General features: G+C 43.8%; 1 protein-coding gene across 1 annotated transcript; it reads right to left on the bottom strand.

Moving 5' to 3' along the window:
- Window positions 1–228: 228 nt before the first annotated feature.
- On the bottom strand, window positions 229–21,312 carry LOC122946510 (cytochrome P450 2H1-like). The gene is made up of 6 exons (XM_044306198.1): window positions 21,283–21,312; window positions 20,906–21,082; window positions 20,554–20,695; window positions 4,878–5,065; window positions 3,943–4,084; window positions 229–584 (listed from the first exon to the last, which is right to left on the bottom strand). Exons 1-6 carry the CDS (start codon window positions 21,310–21,312, stop codon window positions 400–402), a joined length of 864 nt encoding a protein of 287 aa, XP_044162133.1. The 3' UTR covers window positions 229–399.
- Between the last annotated feature and the right edge of the window lie 1,094 nt (window positions 21,313–22,406).

Raw genomic sequence — 22,406 nt, 5'->3', positions numbered from 1 at the left:
AAAGAAAAAGACTCAGCTCACCTATGGTACTCACTGGAAAACCCGCTCCGCACTGGAGGCAGAAGGACCTGATGTTCCCAGTGAGATCATGTGATATCACAACATTAGAAATGTCAGGTCCTGCTGCCTCCAGTACAGACGAAGACAAAAGACACAGTACAGTGTGATATTTTTATTAACACAAAATAATTATAAAAGATGAGAATCATATTACATTGTGTACATTCATCCAGGTATCACCCGTGCTAAAAATAAAAATAGGATATATGAATTTTTTAGGAAACTAGTCTTTGTATTGCTTTTTTTTTGCAATTGATAATCTTCAATATTTAGAGCTGTCTTCTGTTTGTAAATTCTAGATCTTTTAGGTTTCCTTTATGAACGAAGTTCATCTTCAACTCAAAAACGAGGGACAACCTTCATCTGGTATGAATGAGGTCTTGAAGCGTTGGTGTTGGGCTCAGGTCTTATGTTCAGATTCTTTCTGTCTATTGTCGGCTCCAAGGTAAACTTTTGCAGTATTGTGGTTAAAAAGAGGAAAAACTCCATGCGAGCCAGGCCTTCTCCCATACACACACGTTTGCCTGAGAAGAAAGAGCAAGCATACACAATAAGAAGACACGCTAAACTTAAAGGGCTTTTCTGGTACAGAAAACCCATTTTAATTGTCCTTTAAGGCAAATTTTAGTTAGTAGAGGTGAGGGATTCCCTGTTCAATTCCCCCATAGCAGCAAGCAATTGCAATAGGCACTATGTAATGCTAGATTTTTCCTGTGGGGGCACTGCAGTGGAATGGAATTGAACACTTAGGTCCCCTTCACACGGGCGTTACATGTGAGGGATGGATGCGTTTAGGGTGCATTGTGGAGAACCCACGCGAGTAGGCACGCAATTGCAGTCAGTTTTGTCTGAGATTGCGATCTGATGATCAGTTTTTTCCGCGCTAGTGCAATGCGTTTTGCAAGCGCGTGAGAAAAAAACTGAATGTGGTACCCAGATCCGACTTATTCAGTGAAGTACGGGTTTGGGTTTGGTGTTCTGTAGATTTTATTATTTTCCATTATAACATGGTTATAATGGAAAATTATAGCATTCTGAATACAGAATGCTAAGTATAATGTCAGTTGAGGGTTAAAAAATAATAAAAAGGATCTTCTATCTTCATTCTGCAGGACCTGCGCTGACGTCACCATGCTCACCAGGTAGTGAGCACGATTACGTCATCAAAGGTCCTTTTGCAGGTCCTGAAAGAAGAAGAAAGAAGAAGATACCGGCTGTGCGATCAAGTGGATGAGGCGAGTTATTTATTTATTTATTTATTTTTAACCCCTCAAGGCACATTTTACTATGCATTCTGTATTAAGAATGCTATTATTTCCCATATAACAATGTTATAAGGGAAAATAATACAGGGAATAGACTTTAATGGGGTCCGGGGTTGAACACCAATAATAAATGACTCACACAAGTGAGTACCTGTGCCAAGCCTGCACGTAGGGTTAAACGCCAAAGAAGAAAAACGGGGCTAGCCAAAATAGTAATGGATATAAACTTTATTATAGTCTCAATACGAGACAAAATGCAATAAAATACACGTAAAAAACAATGTAATGGTGGATGGAGGACACACAAGATGACATGGAACACCACTAATCACTCGACATGTCAAGGCTAGAGAAATCGTATAAATATCATAAATTGTACATATGGCCCAAACAGGATGTCAAGTACATATAGCCAACCAGAGCTATCAGGACAGAGTGGAGATCTAATACAGTACACAGAAAGGTATAAAGTGCATAGTGCAAATATAACAAAGTACATAGATCAATTATACTGAACTGCCCATGGAGTGAATGCCTGAGTGGTGAACCAGAAAGCCCCAACGCACGTTTCACGTAAGCTTCTTCAGGGGGAAAAGAGTGTGTGTGGGTCCGGGGTTGCTCACCCCTATCATCTCCTAGCAACCATGCGTGAAAATCCCACCGCATCTGCACTTGCTTGCGTATGCTTGCGATTTTCACGCAGCCCCATTCATTTCTATGGGGCCTGCGTTGCGTGAAAAACACAGAATATAGAACATGCTGCGATTTTCACGCAACGCACAAGTGATGCGTGAAAAACATCGCTCATGTACACACTGAAATGAATAGGTCAGGATTCAGTGCGGGTGCAATGCGTTTACCTCACGCATTGCACCCATGCGGAAAACTCGCCCGTGTAAAAGGGGCCTAACTGTTGGCTTCCATCACAGATCACAGCTGATTCAAAAATATTTTATTATTTTTATTCTTCCTACAATTTTTATGTATAATTTTCTGCCTGAGGGTGTGTTTCAAACATCTGTATATTGGTCTCCTAGCTTTAGATTGAGCAAGGTCGGGATCATCCAAGCAGCCAGGCTGAAATTGTCCCTTGATTTGCCATAGTTTCTGCTTCTTACGGGTAGTTTTCCATAGGACTGCAGTTAAACCTGACAAGTTAGTTTCGTCAAAAATTTATAAAATTGCACAAAAGAGTGCAAGCACAAATTTTGCTCAGCTGCATTAGTATTGTGTGATGATTTCCAAAAGTCTATATAAATAAGCAGCTAGTCAACATCTTTATTATTCATGAAAGGGATTGTCATGACATGTCAATGAGAAAAAACTTTTTACTATGGATGTCGCACAAATGTAGCACACAATCCATTTATGGCCAGGACTCCACAAGGAAACTCTAAGCTGTGTCTTTAAAGGGAACCTGTTACATTGAATATGGTGTTTGAGCGGAAGGCAGCATATTATGGAGCAGAAGCTGAGCAGATCGGTATATAGTTTTTTTGGGAATAGATCCTGCAAAAATAGAAAATTATTCATTTATATTCCTGCTAATTCTGCGCTATGAAAACAAGGAGGCGGTCCTATCAGTGATTGACAGCCTTCCCTCTATGACTGTGAACACAGAGAGAGATATCAATAACTGATAGGACCGCCTCCTTGAATTCAAAGCTCAGAATAAGCAGCAATTTAAATGCATAAAATATACATTTTACTCTTTCCCCACAAATCAATATATCAATCTGCTCAGCTCCTCCTGCTCTATAACATGCAGTCTCCAGAATACTTACCTTTTTTTTCGGTGACAGGTCCCTTTAAAATGTCACTAATCTTTTAACAGATTTTGCATTAATTAATAGTACAATGTGTGTAAATGAGGAATACCATATTTCTGGCCATTAGATCACTTGTAGCTGGCATTTTTACTCTGCATAGTGAATGTCTACTTTGCAGTTCTCTCAGACATTGTGGGTGAAGAATAGCTCCCACCGATTACACACAGAAAATAGAGGAGAATATGCTTCTTGTATACATTCAGAAACAGCCCCAGGGTCATGGAGGAAATTACAAAGAGTTACTGACCTGTATGTTTGTGAATAAAGCGCTTAAGAAGTTTATATCTCAGCCCATGTAGCTCCTGCAGTCTACTTGTCTGTGTGTGCTCCTGCTCAATCCCCTACCTCCCCTCTCCATAGACTTACATTAACATGTGAAATACAGTATAGTCCTCCTGTGGAGCTGGTCCATCTTGGACAGGATTAAGACATTTTTCAAAGTCAAAAGCAATTAATAGAGGGGGGGGGGGAATTTAAACAGCTGATAACATGAGAACTAGACATTTCTCACTGATAAGACATATTGCAAAGTTTTTTATGGTCGCTTGTACCATTGATTTATGCAAAGCTGTGTGAAAAGCTAGTAACTATTTTAGTGTTTCATGTGATAGCTGTCACTTACATTAATATGTGGATATGTAAAAAAGAGTCAAGACAACAGGTTTTTTGAAAATCAAGTATAGTTTGGGTCTTCCTAAACACAACTTCGGTTCACACCATATACTGTTTGTTCTCCACATATTTTCCTATAGCAAATTCAGATTAATATGAAGCATATAATGTCTTACCTGAAGAAAATGGCATAAATGCATCATTTTTCTTAAAGCAACCATTCTCACTGAGAAAGTGTCTCGGGTCAAATTCATTTGGGTTCTTGAATTGTTTTGGGTCTTTCAAGACAGAGGTCAGGACTGGAAACACCATGGTTCCCTGAAAGTAAATATATTATATATGTAGATCTAGTAAATCTGAAATGTTAAAAGTTGAGCCTGGTTGGTAGTTTATAGGAAGAACTGAACCGTATTGAGAAGATCAGCAGACCTTCTATTACCCTTTGTAGGTAGTGTAGGGTATTCTATTTTGTATCTGTTCATTTAACCTTCTTTTTAAGACATGTGAATGCAGGTGCAAGGCAGTAAGGCTTTGTCTACAATTTTCTCAATGTTGTTTTGGGATTCTGACTCACTGCAGACCTGAGAACTGGCTGCTCCAAGGTCCAGGTTGTTAGCAGATGAACAACATGTACACAATGACAATTATGGAGCGCATGCGCTGACTGCATTCCACTGGGGAATGGAACTTTTGGTTTAATCGATATAAAGCTGCAACCCTTCAGGAAAGAAGTCAGAAGCTCATCCTATAAGGGGATGCCTCTTGCAGGAACCTAATTGGTGTTTTCCAATAGACCTAGCCTTAGCTGAAAGGGCTTCCCAGCTGATGTTGTATATACTACTTGTTATATTTAATACAATATATTATAAACCTTCCTTTGAAGTGTAGCTGTAGTTTAGTTAAGAGTCTCTTTTTAAAGAGTATCAGAACCTGATGTCTTGCTCTTATCAGCAAAACAAGGCTATCAATCCAATCAATTACACTAGATGGCTATTGCTCTTCAAAGAGCTTTTTTGCATTTCCTCCTACCCAGAATGCACTAACTGGCCTATAAGACTTTCTATGCCAACTTGGTGGCCTCCACAAGAAGAAGCATTATTCCTCCAGATACCTTTGGAATGTCAAATCCTCTGAAGGTTGTGTTCTTGCTGAGAGAATGAGGCCCTCCTAAAGGAGCAATATCAGCAAATCTCTGGATCTCATTCATTACAGCTTCTGTGTACGGCATTTTACTCTTGTCTTCCATTAATGGACAGCGATCTTTGCCGATTACATTATCAATCTCTCTGTAGATCTTCTCTAAAAGAAACAAAGGCAGAACAAAAAAAAATTTTTTTAGTCTAGCATTGTGTTATAATTGAATACAAAGTGCAGTTACAACCAAACTAATTAGCAAAGCCTATTTAAAGGGAACCTGTCATGTGGATATTTGATTATAATCTAACTAATTATATACAATCATTAACTACTAAAAAGTACTTTAGATGTATTCACTTACTGGTGTGACAGATGGTTAACTCATAATATACACACAATGCCACATGCCGCATGCTAATGAGCTGATTTGAGTCCAGCGTGATGTCATTGAGTCCAGCGTTTATTTTATTCAGAGCTATAGCCACTCCCCTGCCCACCTGCTGCTGATTCATATGGAAAAAAAAATGTCAATCTGCAGCCGGTAGGTGGGGAGAGTCAGGAGCTCATAAATATTCATGACTCATCATTATCAGCTGGAGCTTTTCAATACAAGATGTTGGCAGATTGACCGGGTCAATTAAAGAAAGTGATCCAGCATTTTGCTAAGAGAATCAGTCACTTATTTATATTGCCCTTAGTTAGGACACCATAAAACTGGTGACAGGTTCCCTTTAAATTTGATAAATAGTTTAATGCATATTATAAACAACTTGGATCCATAACACCCATAAAAATCTATGGGCCCCTGATGTAGTTCCAGATGCTTCAGTTCAGATTCCACATGGGGTATATTTTTTTCTTCACATATTCATATAGAATTTGTGTAAAAAAAATCTTGCCATGTTCCATAGACTACCATGTGTAGAGATAATATCCCCATTGCAAACATAGACTCTGTATGGCGGCACACATACTGCCTTAAGCTCTATCTACTCTGACAAGCAGAAGGATAACAATGTTTTGAACTATTGACTTTCAGGCTCTATATCTCACCATCCACTACAGCTTGGAATGTGAGACTTCCATCATTTTATAGACATTCATCTTGGCTATCTCATACATAAATTAGACTTGCAACTATTTAGCATATGATTAGTTATGCAGATTTTTGTCATTTAGCTGCATTGACACGGAAGAGGACAGTATACGGCTACAGATGGATCTGGATAGATTGGAGGCTTGGGCAGAGAAGTGGCAGATTAGGTGTAACACTGAAAAATGCAAAGTTATGCACATGGGAAGGAATAATGTAAGTCGCCCGTACATACCAAATGGTAAAACACTGGGTAACACTGACATGGAAAAGGACTTAGGAATTTTAGTGAACAGCAAACTAAGCTTTAAAAACCAGTGTCAGGCAGCTGCTGCCAAGGCCATTAAGATAATGGGTTGCATCAAAAGGGGCATAGATGCCTGTGATGAGAACATACGTAGTCCTACCGATTTACAAATCACTGGTCAGACCACACATGGAGTACTGTGTACAGATCTGGGCTCCTGTGAACAAGGCAGACATAGCAAAGCTGGAGAAGGTTCAGAGGAGGGCAACTAAAGTAATAACTGGAATGGGGCAATTACAGTACCCTGAAAGATTATCAAAATTAGGGTTATTCACTTTAGAAAAAAGACGACTGAAGGGAGATTTAATTACTATGTGTAGATATATCAGGGGTCAGGACAGAGATCTCTCTCATCATCTATTTATCCCCAGGACAGTGACTGTGACGAGGGGACATCCTCTGCATCTGGAGGAAAGAAGGTTTGTACACAAACATAGAAGAGGATTCTTTATGGTAAGAGCAGTGAGACTATGGAGCTCTCTGCCTAAGGAGGTGGTGATGACTAAAAGAGTTCAAGAGGGGCCTGGATGTATTTCTGTAGTGTAATAATATTACAGGTTATAGCTACTAGAGAGGGGTCGTTGATCCAGGGAGTTATTCTGATTGCCTAAATGGAGTCGGGAAGGAATTATTTTCCCCGTAAGTGGGAAAAATTGGCTTCTATCTCACAGGTTTTTTTTTTGCCTTCCTCTGGATCAACTTGCAGTATGACAGGCCGAACTGGATGGACAAATGTCTTTTTTCGGCCTTATATACTATGTTACTATGTTACTGTTTTGCACCTGGTGACAGATCAATCCTATTCTTCTAGTATACCACAAATTACAACCTGTTCTCACATTCCCTAATAGCTCAGTCTGTTATTAGGTTGATTCCCAAGCTAAAGGTCACTGGTACAAATCCAGGAGCAGCCATCAAGAAGATTTCCCAAGAAAATAGAAACAGCATCATCTAGCTCATCAATAGCGGTAAATTGCATCATGCGAATGCCATGACAGTTTAAAGAATACAAAATTAAGTCCATTAATCCATTCTAAAGCCAAGAGGTGGACGTCCAGGCAAAATATCAAAGTCAACAAGTCATCTCATCACAAGATCTATCAATTCTGGCATGACAAACACTGCAGTCGAGGTGGCTTGTATGCTTTGTAATAGTGAGATCACAGACATCCATGCAAGCACCGTGCGACACGCATTACATAAGTCTGGAATGGGGCCCAAAAAAAGGTGAAGAAGCCTCGACTTCTACATCATCATAAGAAGCATCGGCTTGAGCTTGCAAAAAAGTACAAACAGTGGACAGTGGAAGATTGGAAACGGGTGATTTGGAGTGATGAGATGAAAGTCAATAGACTGGACTCTGATGGTTCCAAATGGTCTGGAAGAAACAAGGGAAAAGGGGGCTAACAGATCGATAACCTAAAAGAACTGAAGTTTGGGGAAGGAAGCCTGATGATATAGGGTTGTTTCACAGCCAAGGGTGTTGCATACTTGTGCAGGATTGATGGTGGTCTCAATGTTGAGCTATATGTGAGTATTTTACAAGATGAGTTAATTTGTACACTCGAGTACTATGGGTATGAAAAGGATGATGTTGTGTTCCAGCAGGACAACTACCCAAAGCATACATCGAGATTAGCGAAAAAATTGTTCAAAGACTAGGAAATAGAGGTGATAGATTGGCCCCACAGTCCCCAGACCTCAACCCAATTGAACACTTGTGAGTATAGTTGAAGAAAAAGCTGTATGCACCAACATTTGGATTCTATGAGGAGAACTGGGAGCAGATTTTGGTCGAGACATGCTTGAATCTGATTGAGAGCATTCCCAGAAGGATTTAGGCAGTGTTGAAATACAAAGGTGAATTTACAAAATACTAACAAAATAATAAAAATTAAAATATAGAATTTTAGGAGCAAAACAGTAACAATGCAGCTACATGACAAGAATCTGCATAATTAATCATATGCTAAATAGTTGCAAGTCCAATTTATGATAGCCAAGATAATTGTCTATAAAATGATGGTAGTCTCACATTCGAAGCTGTAGTGGATGGTGAGATATGGAGCCTGAAAGTCAAAAGTACAAAATATGATGTTATCCTTTTGCTTGTCAGTATACATGTGAATGAGCCATGCAGAGCCATGTCTAGGCTTTCCATTATATGGGAAAAAGATCCAATGGGCTGTCCTAGTTCTAATTAGCCTGATATCCCCATTTTCCTTAATTATGCCACTAAAATGAGGCTTGAAGGATGAAGGCTGTGTTGGGGAGTTTAGTGTCTTGTGTGTGTGTAAGAAACTTGAGCGCGGGGGGAAAGGGTAAGAGGAATATATCTATAATCAAAATAAACTGCAATTCAGGGTCCGCGCTTGAACTTCATCAGTAAGGAACAATTCACACACAGCAACACTTCCCCAAGACGATTTCATCTCGATTCCAGACAATTCCAGCACCTCGGTCTCAATATCCACCAGCAATCACAGCTCTTTTATCAAGATCGACACTTGTTCACATCATATATAAAATCAATTAGCCCGACCCGGGTTTCGCTGTCCGCTTCTTCTGGGGCGTTCCTCTCCTCTCCAATTGACACTACTAAAAAAGCTAAAATCTCTGATCACACGTGGTTAGTCTCTGTGTTACTTCCGTTAGATCAGCTTCCAAATGAATGTTTTATTTTTTTTTAAATACTATGTATATGGCAAAACAAATAGGCACTATGATGCGTGTCCAAACTCCATCATGCATCATAGTGCCTAGTTCAAGCACGGACCCTGAATTGCAGTTTATTTTGGTTAAGAAAGGTGAAGAGACCTACTCCTGTTGTTTGGGACTGCTGCTGATTGTGCCGCTTGGAAGACCACAGAAAATATCTTTTGTTTTTTTAATATATCAATAATACCTTTTTAGGAAAAGAGGAACCAATAACATTGTTCAATTTAGTAAATAGATGGGGATAGTGGTATAATTTGAAGGTCATTTAATCTTCTTGGATCTTAGTGCAAATACTACTTCTATATACCCTATAGCTAAACTCCTGTGTATATTGTGTCCTTAATAGGGATGAGCGAACTCGAACTGTATAGTTCGGGTTCGTACCGAATTTTGGGGTGTCCGTGACACGGACCCGAACCCGGACATTTTCGTAAAAGTCCGGGTTCGGGTTCGGTGTTCGTCGCTTTCTTCGCGCTTTTGTGACGCTTTCTTGGCGCTTTTTGAAAGGCTGCAAAGCAGCCAATCAACAAGCGTCATACTACTTGCCCCAAGAGGCCATCACAGCCATGCCTACTATTGGCATGGCTGTGATTGGCCAGAGCACCATGTGACCCAGCCTCTATTTAAGCTGGAGTCACATAGCGCCGCCCGTCACTCTGCTCTGATTAGCGTAGGGAGAGGTTGCGGCTGCGACAGTAGGGCGAGATTAGGCAGATTAACTCCTCCAAAGGACTTGATTAACTGATCGATCTGCAGCTGTGGACCATTGAGCTGCTGATCCTCAATTGCTCACTGTTTTTAGGCTGCACAGACCGTTTGTCAGTCTCATTTTTCTGGGTTGATCGGCGGCCATTTTGTGTCTTGTGGTGCGCCAGCACAAGCTGCGACCAAGTGCATTTAACCCTCAATGGTGTGGTTGTTTTTTGGCTAAAGCCTACATCAGGGTGAAGCTGTCACACCAAGTGCATTTAACCAGCAATAGTCTGTTCATTTTTTGGCCATATACAAAATCAGGGGCAAGCTGCGCCTGTCACCAAGTGCATTTAACCCTCAATGGTGTGGTTGTTTTTTGGCTAAAGCCTACATCAGGGTGAAGCTGTCACACCAAGTGCATTTAACCAGCAATAGTCTGTTCATTTTTTGGCCATATACAAAATCAGGGGCAAGCTGCGCCTGTCACCAAGTGCATTTAACCCTCAATGGTGTGGTTGTTTTTTGGCTAAAGCCTACATCAGGGTGAAGCTGTCACACCAAGTGCATTTAACCAGCAATAGTCTGTTCATTTTTTGGCCATATACAAAATCAGGGGCAAGCTGCGCCTGTCACCAAGTGCATTTAACCCTCAATGGTGTGGTTGTTTTTTGGCTAAAGCCTACATCAGGGTGAAGCTGTCACACCAAGTGCATTTAACCAGCAATAGTCTGTTCATTTTTTGGCCATATCCCAGTCTAATTCTGTCACTAAATCCATACCGGTCACCCAGCGCCTAAATACTAGGCCTCAAATTTATATCCAGCTAAATCTGTCCCTAGTGCTGTAGCTGGGCGAGTTATTTAGTGTCCGTTCAAGCACATTTCTTGTTCTGGGTTGAAATACAATTCCCAATTTAGCAATTTCATAATTTAGTGGTTCCTGCTATATCAGAGCTATTTGAAATCTATCCCAAAAAGGGTATATAATATTGAAGGTGCACATAGGGTCATTCAGAATAACTTCACACACACCCGCTACTGTGTATTTCCAAGTCTAATTCTGTCACTAAACCCATACCTGTCACCCAGCGCCTAAATACTAGGCCTCAAATTTAAATCCCTCTAAATCTCTCGTTACCGTTGTCCTGTTGTAGCTGGGAAAGTTATTTAGTGCCCGTCAAAGCACATTTTTTGTTCTGGGTTGAAGTACAATTCCCAATTTAGCAATTTAATAATTTAGTGGTTTCTGCTATATCAGAGCTATTTGAAATCTATCCATAAAAGGGTATATAATATTGAAGGTGCACATAGGGTCATTCAGAATAACTTCACACACACCCGCTACTGTGTATTTCCAAGTCTAATTCTGTCACTAAACCCATACCTGTCACCCAGCGCCTAAATACTAGGCCTCAAATTTAAATCCCTCTAAATCTCTCGTTACCGTTGTCCTGTTGTAGCTGGGAAAGTTATTTAGTGCCCGTCAAAGCACATTTTTTGTTCTGGGTTGAAGTACAATTCCCAATTTAGCAATTTCATAATTTAGTGGTTTCTGCTATATCAGAGCTATTTGAAATCTATCCATAAAAGGGTATATAATATTGAAGGTGCACATAGGGTCATTCAGAATAACTTCACACACACCCGCTACTGTGTATTTCCAAGTCTAATTCTGTCACTAAACCCATACCTGTCACCCAGCGCCTAAATACTAGGCCTCAAATTTAAATCCCTCTAAATCTCTCGTTACCGTTGTCCTGTTGTAGCTGGGAAAGTTATTTAGTGTCCGTCAAAGCACATTTTTTGTTCTGGGTTGAAGTACAATTCCCAATTTAGCAATTTCATAATTTAGTGGTTTCTGCTATATCAGAGCTATTTGAAATCTATCCATAAAAGGGTATATAATATTGAAGGTGCACATAGGGTCATTCAGAATAACTTCACACACACCCGCTACTGTGTATTTCCAAGTCTAATTCTGTCACTAAACCCATACCTGTCACCCAGCGCCTAAATACTAGGCCTCAAATTTAAATCCCTCTAAATCTCTCGTTACCGTTGTCCTGTTGTAGCTGGGAAAGTTATTTAGTGCCCGTCAAAGCACATTTTTTGTTCTGGGTTGAAGTACAATTCCCAATTTAGCAATTTCATAATTTAGTGGTTTCTGCTATATCAGAGCTATTTGAAATCTATCCCTAAAAGGGTATATAATATTCAAGGTGCACATTGGGTCATTCAGAATAACTTCACACACACCCGCTACTGTGTATTTCCAAGTCTAATTCTGTCACTAAACCCATACCTGTCACCCAGCGCCTAAATACTAGGCCTCAAATTTAAATCCCTCTAAATCTCTCGTTACCGTTGTCCTGTTGTAGCTGGGAAAGTTATTTAGTGTCCGTCAAAGCACATTTTTTGTTCTGGGTTGAAGTACAATTCCCAATTTAGCAATTTCATAATTTAGTGGTTTCTGCTATATCAGAGCTATTTGAAATCTATCCCAAAAAGGGTATATAATATTCAAGGTGCACATTGGGTCATTCAGAATAACTTCACACACACGCTTCTGGGCATTTCCAAGTCTAATTCTGTCACTAAATCCATACCGGTCACCCAGCGCCTAAATACTAGGCCTCAAATTTATATCCCGCTGAATTTGAATACAATACATTGGGCCAAATAATATATTTGTTGTTGTGGTGAACCATAACAATGAGAAAAACATCTAGTAAGGGACGCGGACGTGGACATGGTCGTGGTGGTGTTAGTGGACCCTCTGGTGCTGGGAGAGGACGTGGCCGTTCTGCCACATCCACACGTCCTAGTGTACCAACTACCTCAGGTCCCAGTAGCCGCCAGAATTTACAGCGATATATGGTGGGGCCCAATGCCGTTCTAAGGATGGTAAGGCCTGAGCAGGTACAGGCATTAGTCAATTGGGTGGCCGACAGTGGATCCAGCACGTTCACATTATCTCCCACCCAGTCTTCTGCAGAAAGCGCACAGATGGCGCCTGAAAACCAACCCCATCAGTCTGTCACATCACCCCCATGCATACCAGGGAAACTGTCTCAGCCTCAAGTTATGCAGCAGTCTCTTATGCTGTTTGAAGACTCCGCTGGCAGGGTTTCCCAAGGGCATCCACCTAGCCCTTCCCCAGCGGTGAAAGACATAGAATGCACTGACGCACAACCACTTATGTTTCCTGATGATGAGGACATGGGAATACCACCTCAGCACGTCTCTGATGATGACGAAACACAGGTGCCAACTGCTGCGTCTTTCTGCAGTGTGCAGACTGAACAGGAGGTCAGGGATCAAGACTGGGTGGAAGACGATGCAGGGGACGATGAGGTCCTAGACCCCACATGGAATGAAGGTCGTGCCACTGACTTTCACAGTTCGGAGGAAGAGGCAGTGGTGAGACCGAGCCAACAGCGTAGCAAAAGAGGGAGCAGTGGGCAAAAGCAGAACACCCGCCGCCAAGAGACTCCGCCTGCTACTGACCGCCGCCATCTGGGACCGAGCACCCCAAAGGCAGCTTCAAGGAGTTCCCTGGCATGGCACTTCTTCAAACAATGTGCTGACGACAAGACCCGAGTGGTTTGCACGCTGTGCCATCAGAGCCTGAAGCGAGGCATTAACGTTCTGAACCTGAGCACAACCTGCATGACCAGGCACCTGCATGCAAAGCATGAACTGCAGTGGAGTAAACACCTTAAAACCAAGGAAGTCACTCAGGCTCCCCCTGCTACCTCTTCTGCTGCTGCCGCCTCGGCCTATTCTGCTGCTGCCGCCTCGGCCTCTTCCTCCGCCTCTGGAGGAACGTTGGCACCTGCCGCCCAGCAAACAGGGGATGTACCACCAACACCACCACCACCACCTCCGTCACCAAGCGTCTCAACCATGTCACACGCCAGCGTTCAGCTCTCCATCTCACAAACATTTGATAGAAAGCGTAAATTCCCACCTAGCCACCCTCGATCCCTGGCCCTGAATGCCAGCATTTCTAAACTACTGGCCTATGAAATGCTGTCATTTAGGCTGGTGGACACAGACAGCTTCAAACAGCTCATGTCGCTTGCTGTCCCACAGTATGTTGTTCCCAGCCGGCACTACTTCTCCAAGAGAGCCGTGCCTTCCCTGCACAACCAAGTATCCCATAAAATCAAGTGTGCACTGCGCAACGCCATCTGTGGCAAGGTCCACCTAACCACAGATACGTGGACCAGTAAGCACGGCCAGGGACGCTATATCTCCCTAACTGCACACTGGGTAAATGTAGTGGCAGCTGGGCCCCAGGCGGAGAGCTGTTTGGCGCACGTCCTTCCGCCGCCAAGGATCGCAGGGCAACATTCTTTGCCTCCTGTTGCCACCTCCTCCTTCTCGGCTTCCTCCTCCTCTTCTTCCACCTGCTCATCCAGTCAGCCACACACCTTCACCACCAACTTCAGCACAGCCCGGGGTAAACGTCAGCAGGCCATTCTGAAACTCATATGTTTGGGGGACAGGCCCCACACCGCACAGGAGTTGTGGCGGGGTATTGAACAACAGACCGACGAGTGGTTGCTGCCGGTGAGCCTCAAGCCCGGCCTGGTGGTGTGTGATAATGGGCGAAATCTCGTTGCAGCTCTGGGACTAGCCAATTTGACGCACATCCCTTGCTTGGCGCATGTGCTGAATTTGGTGGTGCAGAAGTTCATTCACAACTACCCCGACATGTCAGAGCTGCTGCATAAAGTGCGGGCCGTCTGTTCGCGCTTCCGGCGTTCACATCCTGCTGCTGCTCGCCTGTCTGCGCTACAGCGTAACTTCGGCCTTCCCGCTCACCGCCTCATATGCGACGTGCCCACCAGGTGGAACTCCACCTTGCACATGCTGGACAGACTGTGCGAGCAGCAGCAGGCCATAGTGGAGTTTCAGCTGCAGCACGCACGGGTCAGTCGCACTACAGAACAGCACCACTTCACCACCAATGACTGGGCCTCCATGCGAGACCTGTGTGCCCTGTTGCGCTGTTTCGAGTACTCCACCAACATGGCCAGTGGCGATGACACCGTTATCAGCGTTACAATACCACTTCTATGTCTCCTTGAGAAAACACTTAGGGCGATGATGGAAGAGGAGGTGGCCCAGGAGGAGGAGGAGGAGGAGGAGGAAGAGGGGTCATTTTTAGCACTTTCAGGCCAGTCTCTTCGAAGTGACTCAGAGGGAGGTTTTTGGCAACAGCAGAGGCCAGGTACAAATGTGGCCAGCCAGGGCCCACTACTGGAGGACGAGGAGGACGAGGATGAGGAGGAGGTGGAGGAGGATGAGGATGAAGCATGGTCACAGCGGGGTGGCACCCAACGCAGCTCGGGTCCATCACTGGTGCGTGGCTGGGGGGAAAGGCAGGACGATGACGATACGCCTCCCACAGAGGACAGCTTGTCCTTATCCCTGGGCAGCCTGGCACACATGAGCGACTACATGCTGCAGTGCCTGCGCAACGACAGCAGAGTTGCCCACATTTTAACCTGTGCGGACTACTGGGTTGCCACCCTGCTGGATCCACGCTACAAAGACAATGTGCCCACCTTACTTCCTGCACTGGAGCGTGATAGGAAGATGCGCGAGTACAAGCGCACGTTGGTAGACGCGCTACTGAGAGCATTCCCAAATGTCACAGGGGAACAAGTGGAAGCCCAAGGCCAAGGCAGAGGAGGAGCAAGAGGTCGCCAAGGCAGCTGTGTCACGGCCAGCTCCTCTGAGGGCAGGGTTAGCATGGCAGAGATGTGGAAAAGTTTTGTCAACACGCCACAGCTAACTGCACCACCACCTGATACGCAACGTGTTAGCAGGAGGCAACATTTCACTAACATGGTGGAACAGTACGTGTGCACACCCCTCCACGTACTGACTGATGGTTCGGCCCCATTCAACTTCTGGGTCTCTAAATTGTCCACGTGGCCAGAGCTAGCCTTTTATGCCTTGGAGGTGCTGGCCTGCCCGGCAGCCAGCGTTTTGTCTGAACGTGTATTCAGCACGGCAGGGGGCGTCATTACAGACAAACGCAGCCGCCTGTCTACAGCCAATGTGGACAAGCTGACGTTCATAAAAATGAACCAGGCATGGATCCCACAGGACCTGTCCGTCCCTTGTCCAGATTAGACATTAACTACCTCCCCATAACCATATATTATTGGACTCCAGGGCACTTCCTCATTCAATCCTATTTTTATTTTCATTTTACCATTATATTGCGATGCTACCCAAAGTTGAATGAACCTCTCCTCTGCCTGTGTGCTAGGCCTAAATATATGCCAATGGACTGTTGCAGTGGTGGCTGACATGAAGCCTGATTCTCTGCTATGACATGCAGACTAATTCTCTGCTGACATGAAGCCAGATTGTCTGTTACGGGACCTCTCTGCTCTGCCTGTGTGCTAGGCCTAAATATATGCCAATGGACTGTTGCAGTGGTGGGTGACGTGAAGCCTGATTCTCTGCTATGATATGAAGACTGATTCTCTGCTGACATGAAGCCAGATTGTCTGTTACGGGACCTTTCTCCTCTGCCTGGGTTCTGGGCCTAAATTTATGAAAATTGACTCTTACAGTGGTGGGTGACGTGAAGCCTGATTCTCTGCTATGATATGAAGACTGATTCTCTGCTGACATGAAGCCAGATTGTCTGTTACGGGACCTTTCTCCTCTGCCTGGGTTCTGGGCCTAAATTTATGAAAATTGACTCTTACAGTGGTGGGTGACGTGAAGCCTGATTCTCTGCTATGATATGAAGACTGATTCTCTGCTGACATGAAGCCAGATTGTCTGTTACGGGACCTTTCTCCTCTGCCTGGGTTCTGGGCCTAAATTTATGAAAATTGACTCTTACAGTGGTGGGTGACGTGAAGCCTGATTCTCTGCTATGATATGAAGACTGATTCTCTGCTGACATGAAGCCAGATTCTCTGTTACGGGACCTCTCTCCTCTGCCTGGGTGCTGGGCCTAAATTTATGACAATGGACTGTTGCAGTGGTGGCTGACGTGAAGCCTGATTCTCTGCTATGACATGCAGACTGATTCTCTGCTGACATGAAGCCAGATCCTCTGTTACGGGACCTCTCTCCTCTGCCTGTGTGTGTGCTGGGCCTAAATATATGCCAATGGACTGTTGCAGTGGTGGCTGACGTGAAGCCTCATTCTCTGCTATGACATGCAGACTGATTCTCTGCTGACATGAAGCCAGATTCTCTGTTACGGGACCTCTCTCCTCTGCCTGTGTGTGTGCTGGGCCTAAATATATGCCAATGGACTGTTGCAGTGGTGGCTGACGTGAAGCCTCATTCTCTGCTATGACATGCAGACTGATTCTCTGCTGACATGAAGCCAGATTCTCTGTTACGGGACCTCTCTCCTCTGCCTGTGTGTGTGCTGGGCCTAAATATATGCCAATGGACTGTTGCAGTGGTGGCTGACATGAAGCCTGATTCTCTGCTATGACATGCAGACTAATTCTCTGCTGACATGAAGCCAGATTGTCTGTTACGGGACCTCTCTGCTCTGCCTGTGTGCTAGGCCTAAATATATGCCAATGGACTGTTGCAGTGGTGGGTGACGTGAAGCCTGATTCTCTGCTATGATATGAAGACTGATTCTCTGCTGACATGAAGCCAGATTGTCTGTTACGGGACCTTTCTCCTCTGCCTGGGTTCTGGGCCTAAATTTATGAAAATTGACTCTTACAGTGGTGGGTGACGTGAAGCCTGATTCTCTGCTATGATATGAAGACTGATTCTCTGCTGACATGAAGCCAGATTGTCTGTTACGGGACCTTTCTCCTCTGCCTGGGTTCTGGGCCTAAATTTATGAAAATTGACTCTTACAGTGGTGGGTGACGTGAAGCCTGATTCTCTGCTATGATATGAAGACTGATTCTCTGCTGACATGAAGCCAGATTGTCTGTTACGGGACCTTTCTCCTCTGCCTGGGTTCTGGGCCTAAATTTATGAAAATTGACTCTTACAGTGGTGGGTGACGTGAAGCCTGATTCTCTGCTATGATATGAAGACTGATTCTCTGCTGACATGAAGCCAGATTCTCTGTTACGGGACCTCTCTCCTCTGCCTGGGTGCTGGGCCTAAATTTATGACAATGGACTGTTGCAGTGGTGGCTGACGTGAAGCCTGATTCTCTGCTATGACATGCAGACTGATTCTCTGCTGACATGAAGCCAGATCCTCTGTTACGGGACCTCTCTCCTCTGCCTGTGTGTGTGCTGGGCCTAAATATATGCCAATGGACTGTTGCAGTGGTGGCTGACGTGAAGCCTCATTCTCTGCTATGACATGCAGACTGATTCTCTGCTGACATGAAGCCAGATTCTCTGTTACGGGACCTCTCTCCTCTGCCTGTGTGTGTGCTGGGCCTAAATATATGCCAATGGACTGTTGCAGTGGTGGCTGACGTGAAGCCTCATTCTCTGCTATGACATGCAGACTGATTCTCTGCTGACATGAAGCCAGATTCTCTGTTACGGGACCTCTCTCCTCTGCCTGTGTGTGTGCTGGGCCTAAATATATGCCAATGGACTGTTGCAGTGGTGGCTGACGTGAAGCCTCATTCTCTGCTATGACATGCAGACTGATTCTCTGCTGACATGAAGCCAGATTGTCTGTTACGGGACCTCTCTCCTCTGCCTGTGTGTGTGCTGGGCCTAAATATATGCCAATGGACTGTTGCAGTGGTGGCTGACGTGAAGCCTCATTCTCTGCTATGACATGCAGACTGATTCTCTGCTGACATGAAGCCAGATTGTCTGTTACGGGACCTCTCTCCTCTGCCTGTGTGTGTGCTGGGCCTAAATATATGCCAATGGACTGTTGCAGTGGTGGCTGACGTGAAGCCTCATTCTCTGCTATGACATGCAGACTAATTCTCTGCTGACATGAAGACAGATTCTCTGTTACGGGACCTCCCTCCTCTGCCTGGGTGCTGGGCCTAAATATATGCCAATGGACTGTTGCAGTGGTGGCTGACGTGAAGCCTCATTCTCTGCTATGACATGCAGACTGATTCTCTGCTGACATGAAGCCAGATTCTCTGTTACGGGACCTCTCTCCTCTGCCTGGGTGCTGGGTAGTGTTGAGCGCGAATATTCGAAAAGCAAATTTTTTTCGCGAATATCGCAACTTCGCGATTTCGCGAATATTTCGAATATAGTGCTATATATTCGTAAAAACGAATATTCGTTTTTTGTTTTTTCCCCCCCCCCCACAAAATTACAGTACACAGAAAGTGATTGAGGCGAATATTCGTTTTCTGTTTTTCCCCCCCCCCCACAAAATTACAGTACACAGAAAGTGATTGAGGCGCGAATCTTCGTAAGGCGATTTTATTAGCGCACATGCGAATATCGGCACGTCCCAGAACAGAGGCAAAGGGCTTTGCATTCATACATTAGTGAATTGAGTTGCGAATCTTCGTAAGGCGATTTTATTAGCGCACATGCGAATATCTACACTTGTCCCAGAACAGAGGCAAAGGGCTTTGCATTCATACATTAGTGATTGAATTGAGCTGCGAATCTTCGTAAGGCGATTTTATTAACGCAAATGCAAATATCTACACTTGTCCCCAGAACAGAGAGGCAAAGGCCTGTGCATTCATATAGTATAGCACCATATTCGCGAATACGTAGAACTTCGTAAAATTCGATTAACGAAAATTCGTATTTTTTATTTTACTTTCCACCTTACAGATTACATTGATCTGTACTCTGTCAACTACTGTCATCACCCCCCACTGTATCTCGATTGATTCCCAAAAGTCTCACATTCCCTAGAAAGTGATTGAGGTGCGAATCTTCGTAAGGCGATTTTATTAGCGCACATGCGAATATCTACACTTGTCCCAGAACAGAGGCAAAGGGCATTGCATTCATACATTAATGATTGAATTGAGTTGCGAATCTTCGTAAGGCGATTTCATTAGCGCACATGTGAATTTTGCATAGCATATGTATTATGCGATGCGAAAATTCGAATTATCGCATATGCGAAATAATAACGAATTTGAATAATCGCGAATATTTTACGAATATTCTTTCGAATATTCACAAAATTTCGCGAATTTGAATATGGGACATGCCGCTCAACACTAGTGCTGGGCCTAAATTTATGACAATGGACTGTTGCAGTGGTGGGTGACGTGAAGCCTGATTCTCTGCTATGACATGCAGACTGATTCTCTGCTGACATGAAGCCAGATTGTCTGTTACGGGACCTCTCTCCTCTGCCTGGGTGCTGGGCCTAAATATATGCCAATGGACTGTTGCAGTGGTGGCTGACGTGAAGCCTCATTCTCTGCTATGACATGCAGACTAATTCTCTGCTGACATGAAGCCAGATTGTCTGTTACGGGACCTCTCTCCTCTGCCTGGGTGCCGGGGCCTAAATATCTGAGAATGGACTGTTCCAGTGGTGGGTGACGGGAAGCCAGATTCTCTGCTATGGAACCTCTCTCCAATTGATTTTGGTTAATTTTTATTTATTTAATTTTTATTTTAATTCATTTCCCTATCCACATTTGTTTGCAGGGGATTTACCTACATGTTGCTGCCTTTTGCAGCCCTCTAGCTCTTTCCTGGGCTGTTTTACAGCCTTTTTAGTGCCGAAAAGTTCGGGTCCCCATTGACTTCAATGGGGTTCGGGTTCGGGACGAAGTTCGGATCGGGTTCGGATCCCGAACCCGAACATTTCCGGGATGTTCGGCCGAACTTCTCGAACCCGAACATCCAGGTGTTCGCTCAACTCTAGTCCTTAACAAACAATAAAAAAAATGCATCAAATTGATCACCTTGTATTTCAGGATATTTCATGAGTATAAGAAAGCTATATCTCAGTGTCAAACTTGTAGTCTCTGTTCCAGCTAAGAATAAGTCTAATATTGTCGCCTCTAGGTTCTCCTCGAGAAATTCAGTGTCTGGGTTTCTTTTTTCCTAAAAAAAATATATTCAGAATCCATCATTATTTTAATGCTCAAACATTACCAAATCCCTGCACACCCTTTCTAGTTGTAAAAGGAGTAATTAAAAATGAATGCTTTCAATATCTTTTTTTCAACAATACTTGAATTTTGGTTGGTATGGATACCCTAAAATGTTTTACCCTGAAAAGCCTTTTTTTTTTTTAACTATATATAAACTCACCTCCTCCATCTTCATGAGGAAGCAGTCTATGAAATCACGAGGGCAGTTCTTATCCATGGTCTTTCGGTGGGTTTTCACCATATCCTTAATAAATTGTTTGATTTTGTCCATAATTTTAAATAGGTTTAGGTGAGGACCAGGAATGTAGGACATAATTTTGGGGAACAAGTTTAAAAGCTGATTGAGAGAAAAAGTCATAAAAAACTGCATCAATATTTTTCTGTATGTTGCCACATTTTGCCATATTCATTATACTGCCCACCTGTGCAGAACAATTTTTTGCACTGCTGCAGATCCTGGAAAAATATAACCAACTTTGAATATAGTTTATAGCTCCTATGTTGACTTTTGTGCTTCCATGGTTACAGATTACAAACAAAACCAGTGTTGTCTGATCCTGCAGTCATACTCCCTTCCACTTGTCTCCTACTTCTTTCTAAGATACCAAAATTTTAGCAACACATTGACAACAGATAAGGGGAGGTATGACTGCAGGATCAAGCTGTAAATGGCTAATTTGTAGTCTGCAACCATGATTACACTAAGGTCTGCATATTGAGGCATAACTGCTGGACCCCAGTGCAACATTTGTAACAGGGCCCCTCACCTTCCATGTGATGTTTGCAATATTTATTTCTTTTATGGCAGTGGGTTAGCCTGGGTGTGAATAAAATTGGAGAAATCTTTTTTGCTAATCATATGCCACTGGGCTCTACTTCTTTGAATCTTAACTTATTAGACTTTACTGATGATATGGGGTTGGGCCCCAAGAATAATTTCCTCCGATGGGCCCAGGGAACCCCAGTCTGACACTGACTGCTACTTCGGCAACCTACAGCTATGTTGCTGTCAGCATAATAACTGTAGACACAAAATAGTAGGCTTTCTTCCAGGCTATCTGCAAAGATATTAAACCTCTGAACTTGGACATATCCCTATCTTGACCCCTCCAGCCCCTCTGACTTCATCATCAGGGAATTTCATGCTCCGATGCTCTCCTTTGACCTGCGCAAAGACATTTTTAGGAGATCTGGTGACGTACCGTGCTCTCAATAGGAACTGCAAAGCGGAGGCTTCTGCCCAGCAGTGAGCCCAATGACGTTACCAGCACTAATGGGCAGGCTTTAGCACTACCCTAGCCTATAAAATGCTAGGGCAGAACTAAAGCCAGCCCATCAGAGTCAGTGATGTCACTGAGAACACTGCTGGGCAGAAGCCTCTGCCTAGCAGTGTAGCAAAGTAAGCAAAAAATCTTTGCCCTACACGATACAACGCAGAGCAAGGGGGAGTATTGAAAGATAGAAGTAAGTGATTGTATCTGCGCTATCACATAAATCCTTTCTCTGTGTACATCTGTGCACATAGCCGCTGCTAGATACTAAAAGAATCGGTGGCCTTGATCCTTAAAGAATATATGTATATCATCAGAAGAGGTATAGTATCAGTGCAGGAATCAAAGACATGGGGCAGAGTCAAATAATAAGTACCTGTTCAGTCGGGT

This window comes from Bufo gargarizans, chromosome 9 (genome assembly GCF_014858855.1).
Source record: "Bufo gargarizans isolate SCDJY-AF-19 chromosome 9, ASM1485885v1, whole genome shotgun sequence".
NCBI classification, from domain to species: domain Eukaryota; kingdom Metazoa; phylum Chordata; class Amphibia; order Anura; family Bufonidae; genus Bufo; species Bufo gargarizans.
Note: the sequence above shows the minus strand (reverse complement) of the source record. Positions and strands in the feature narration are given on the sequence as shown.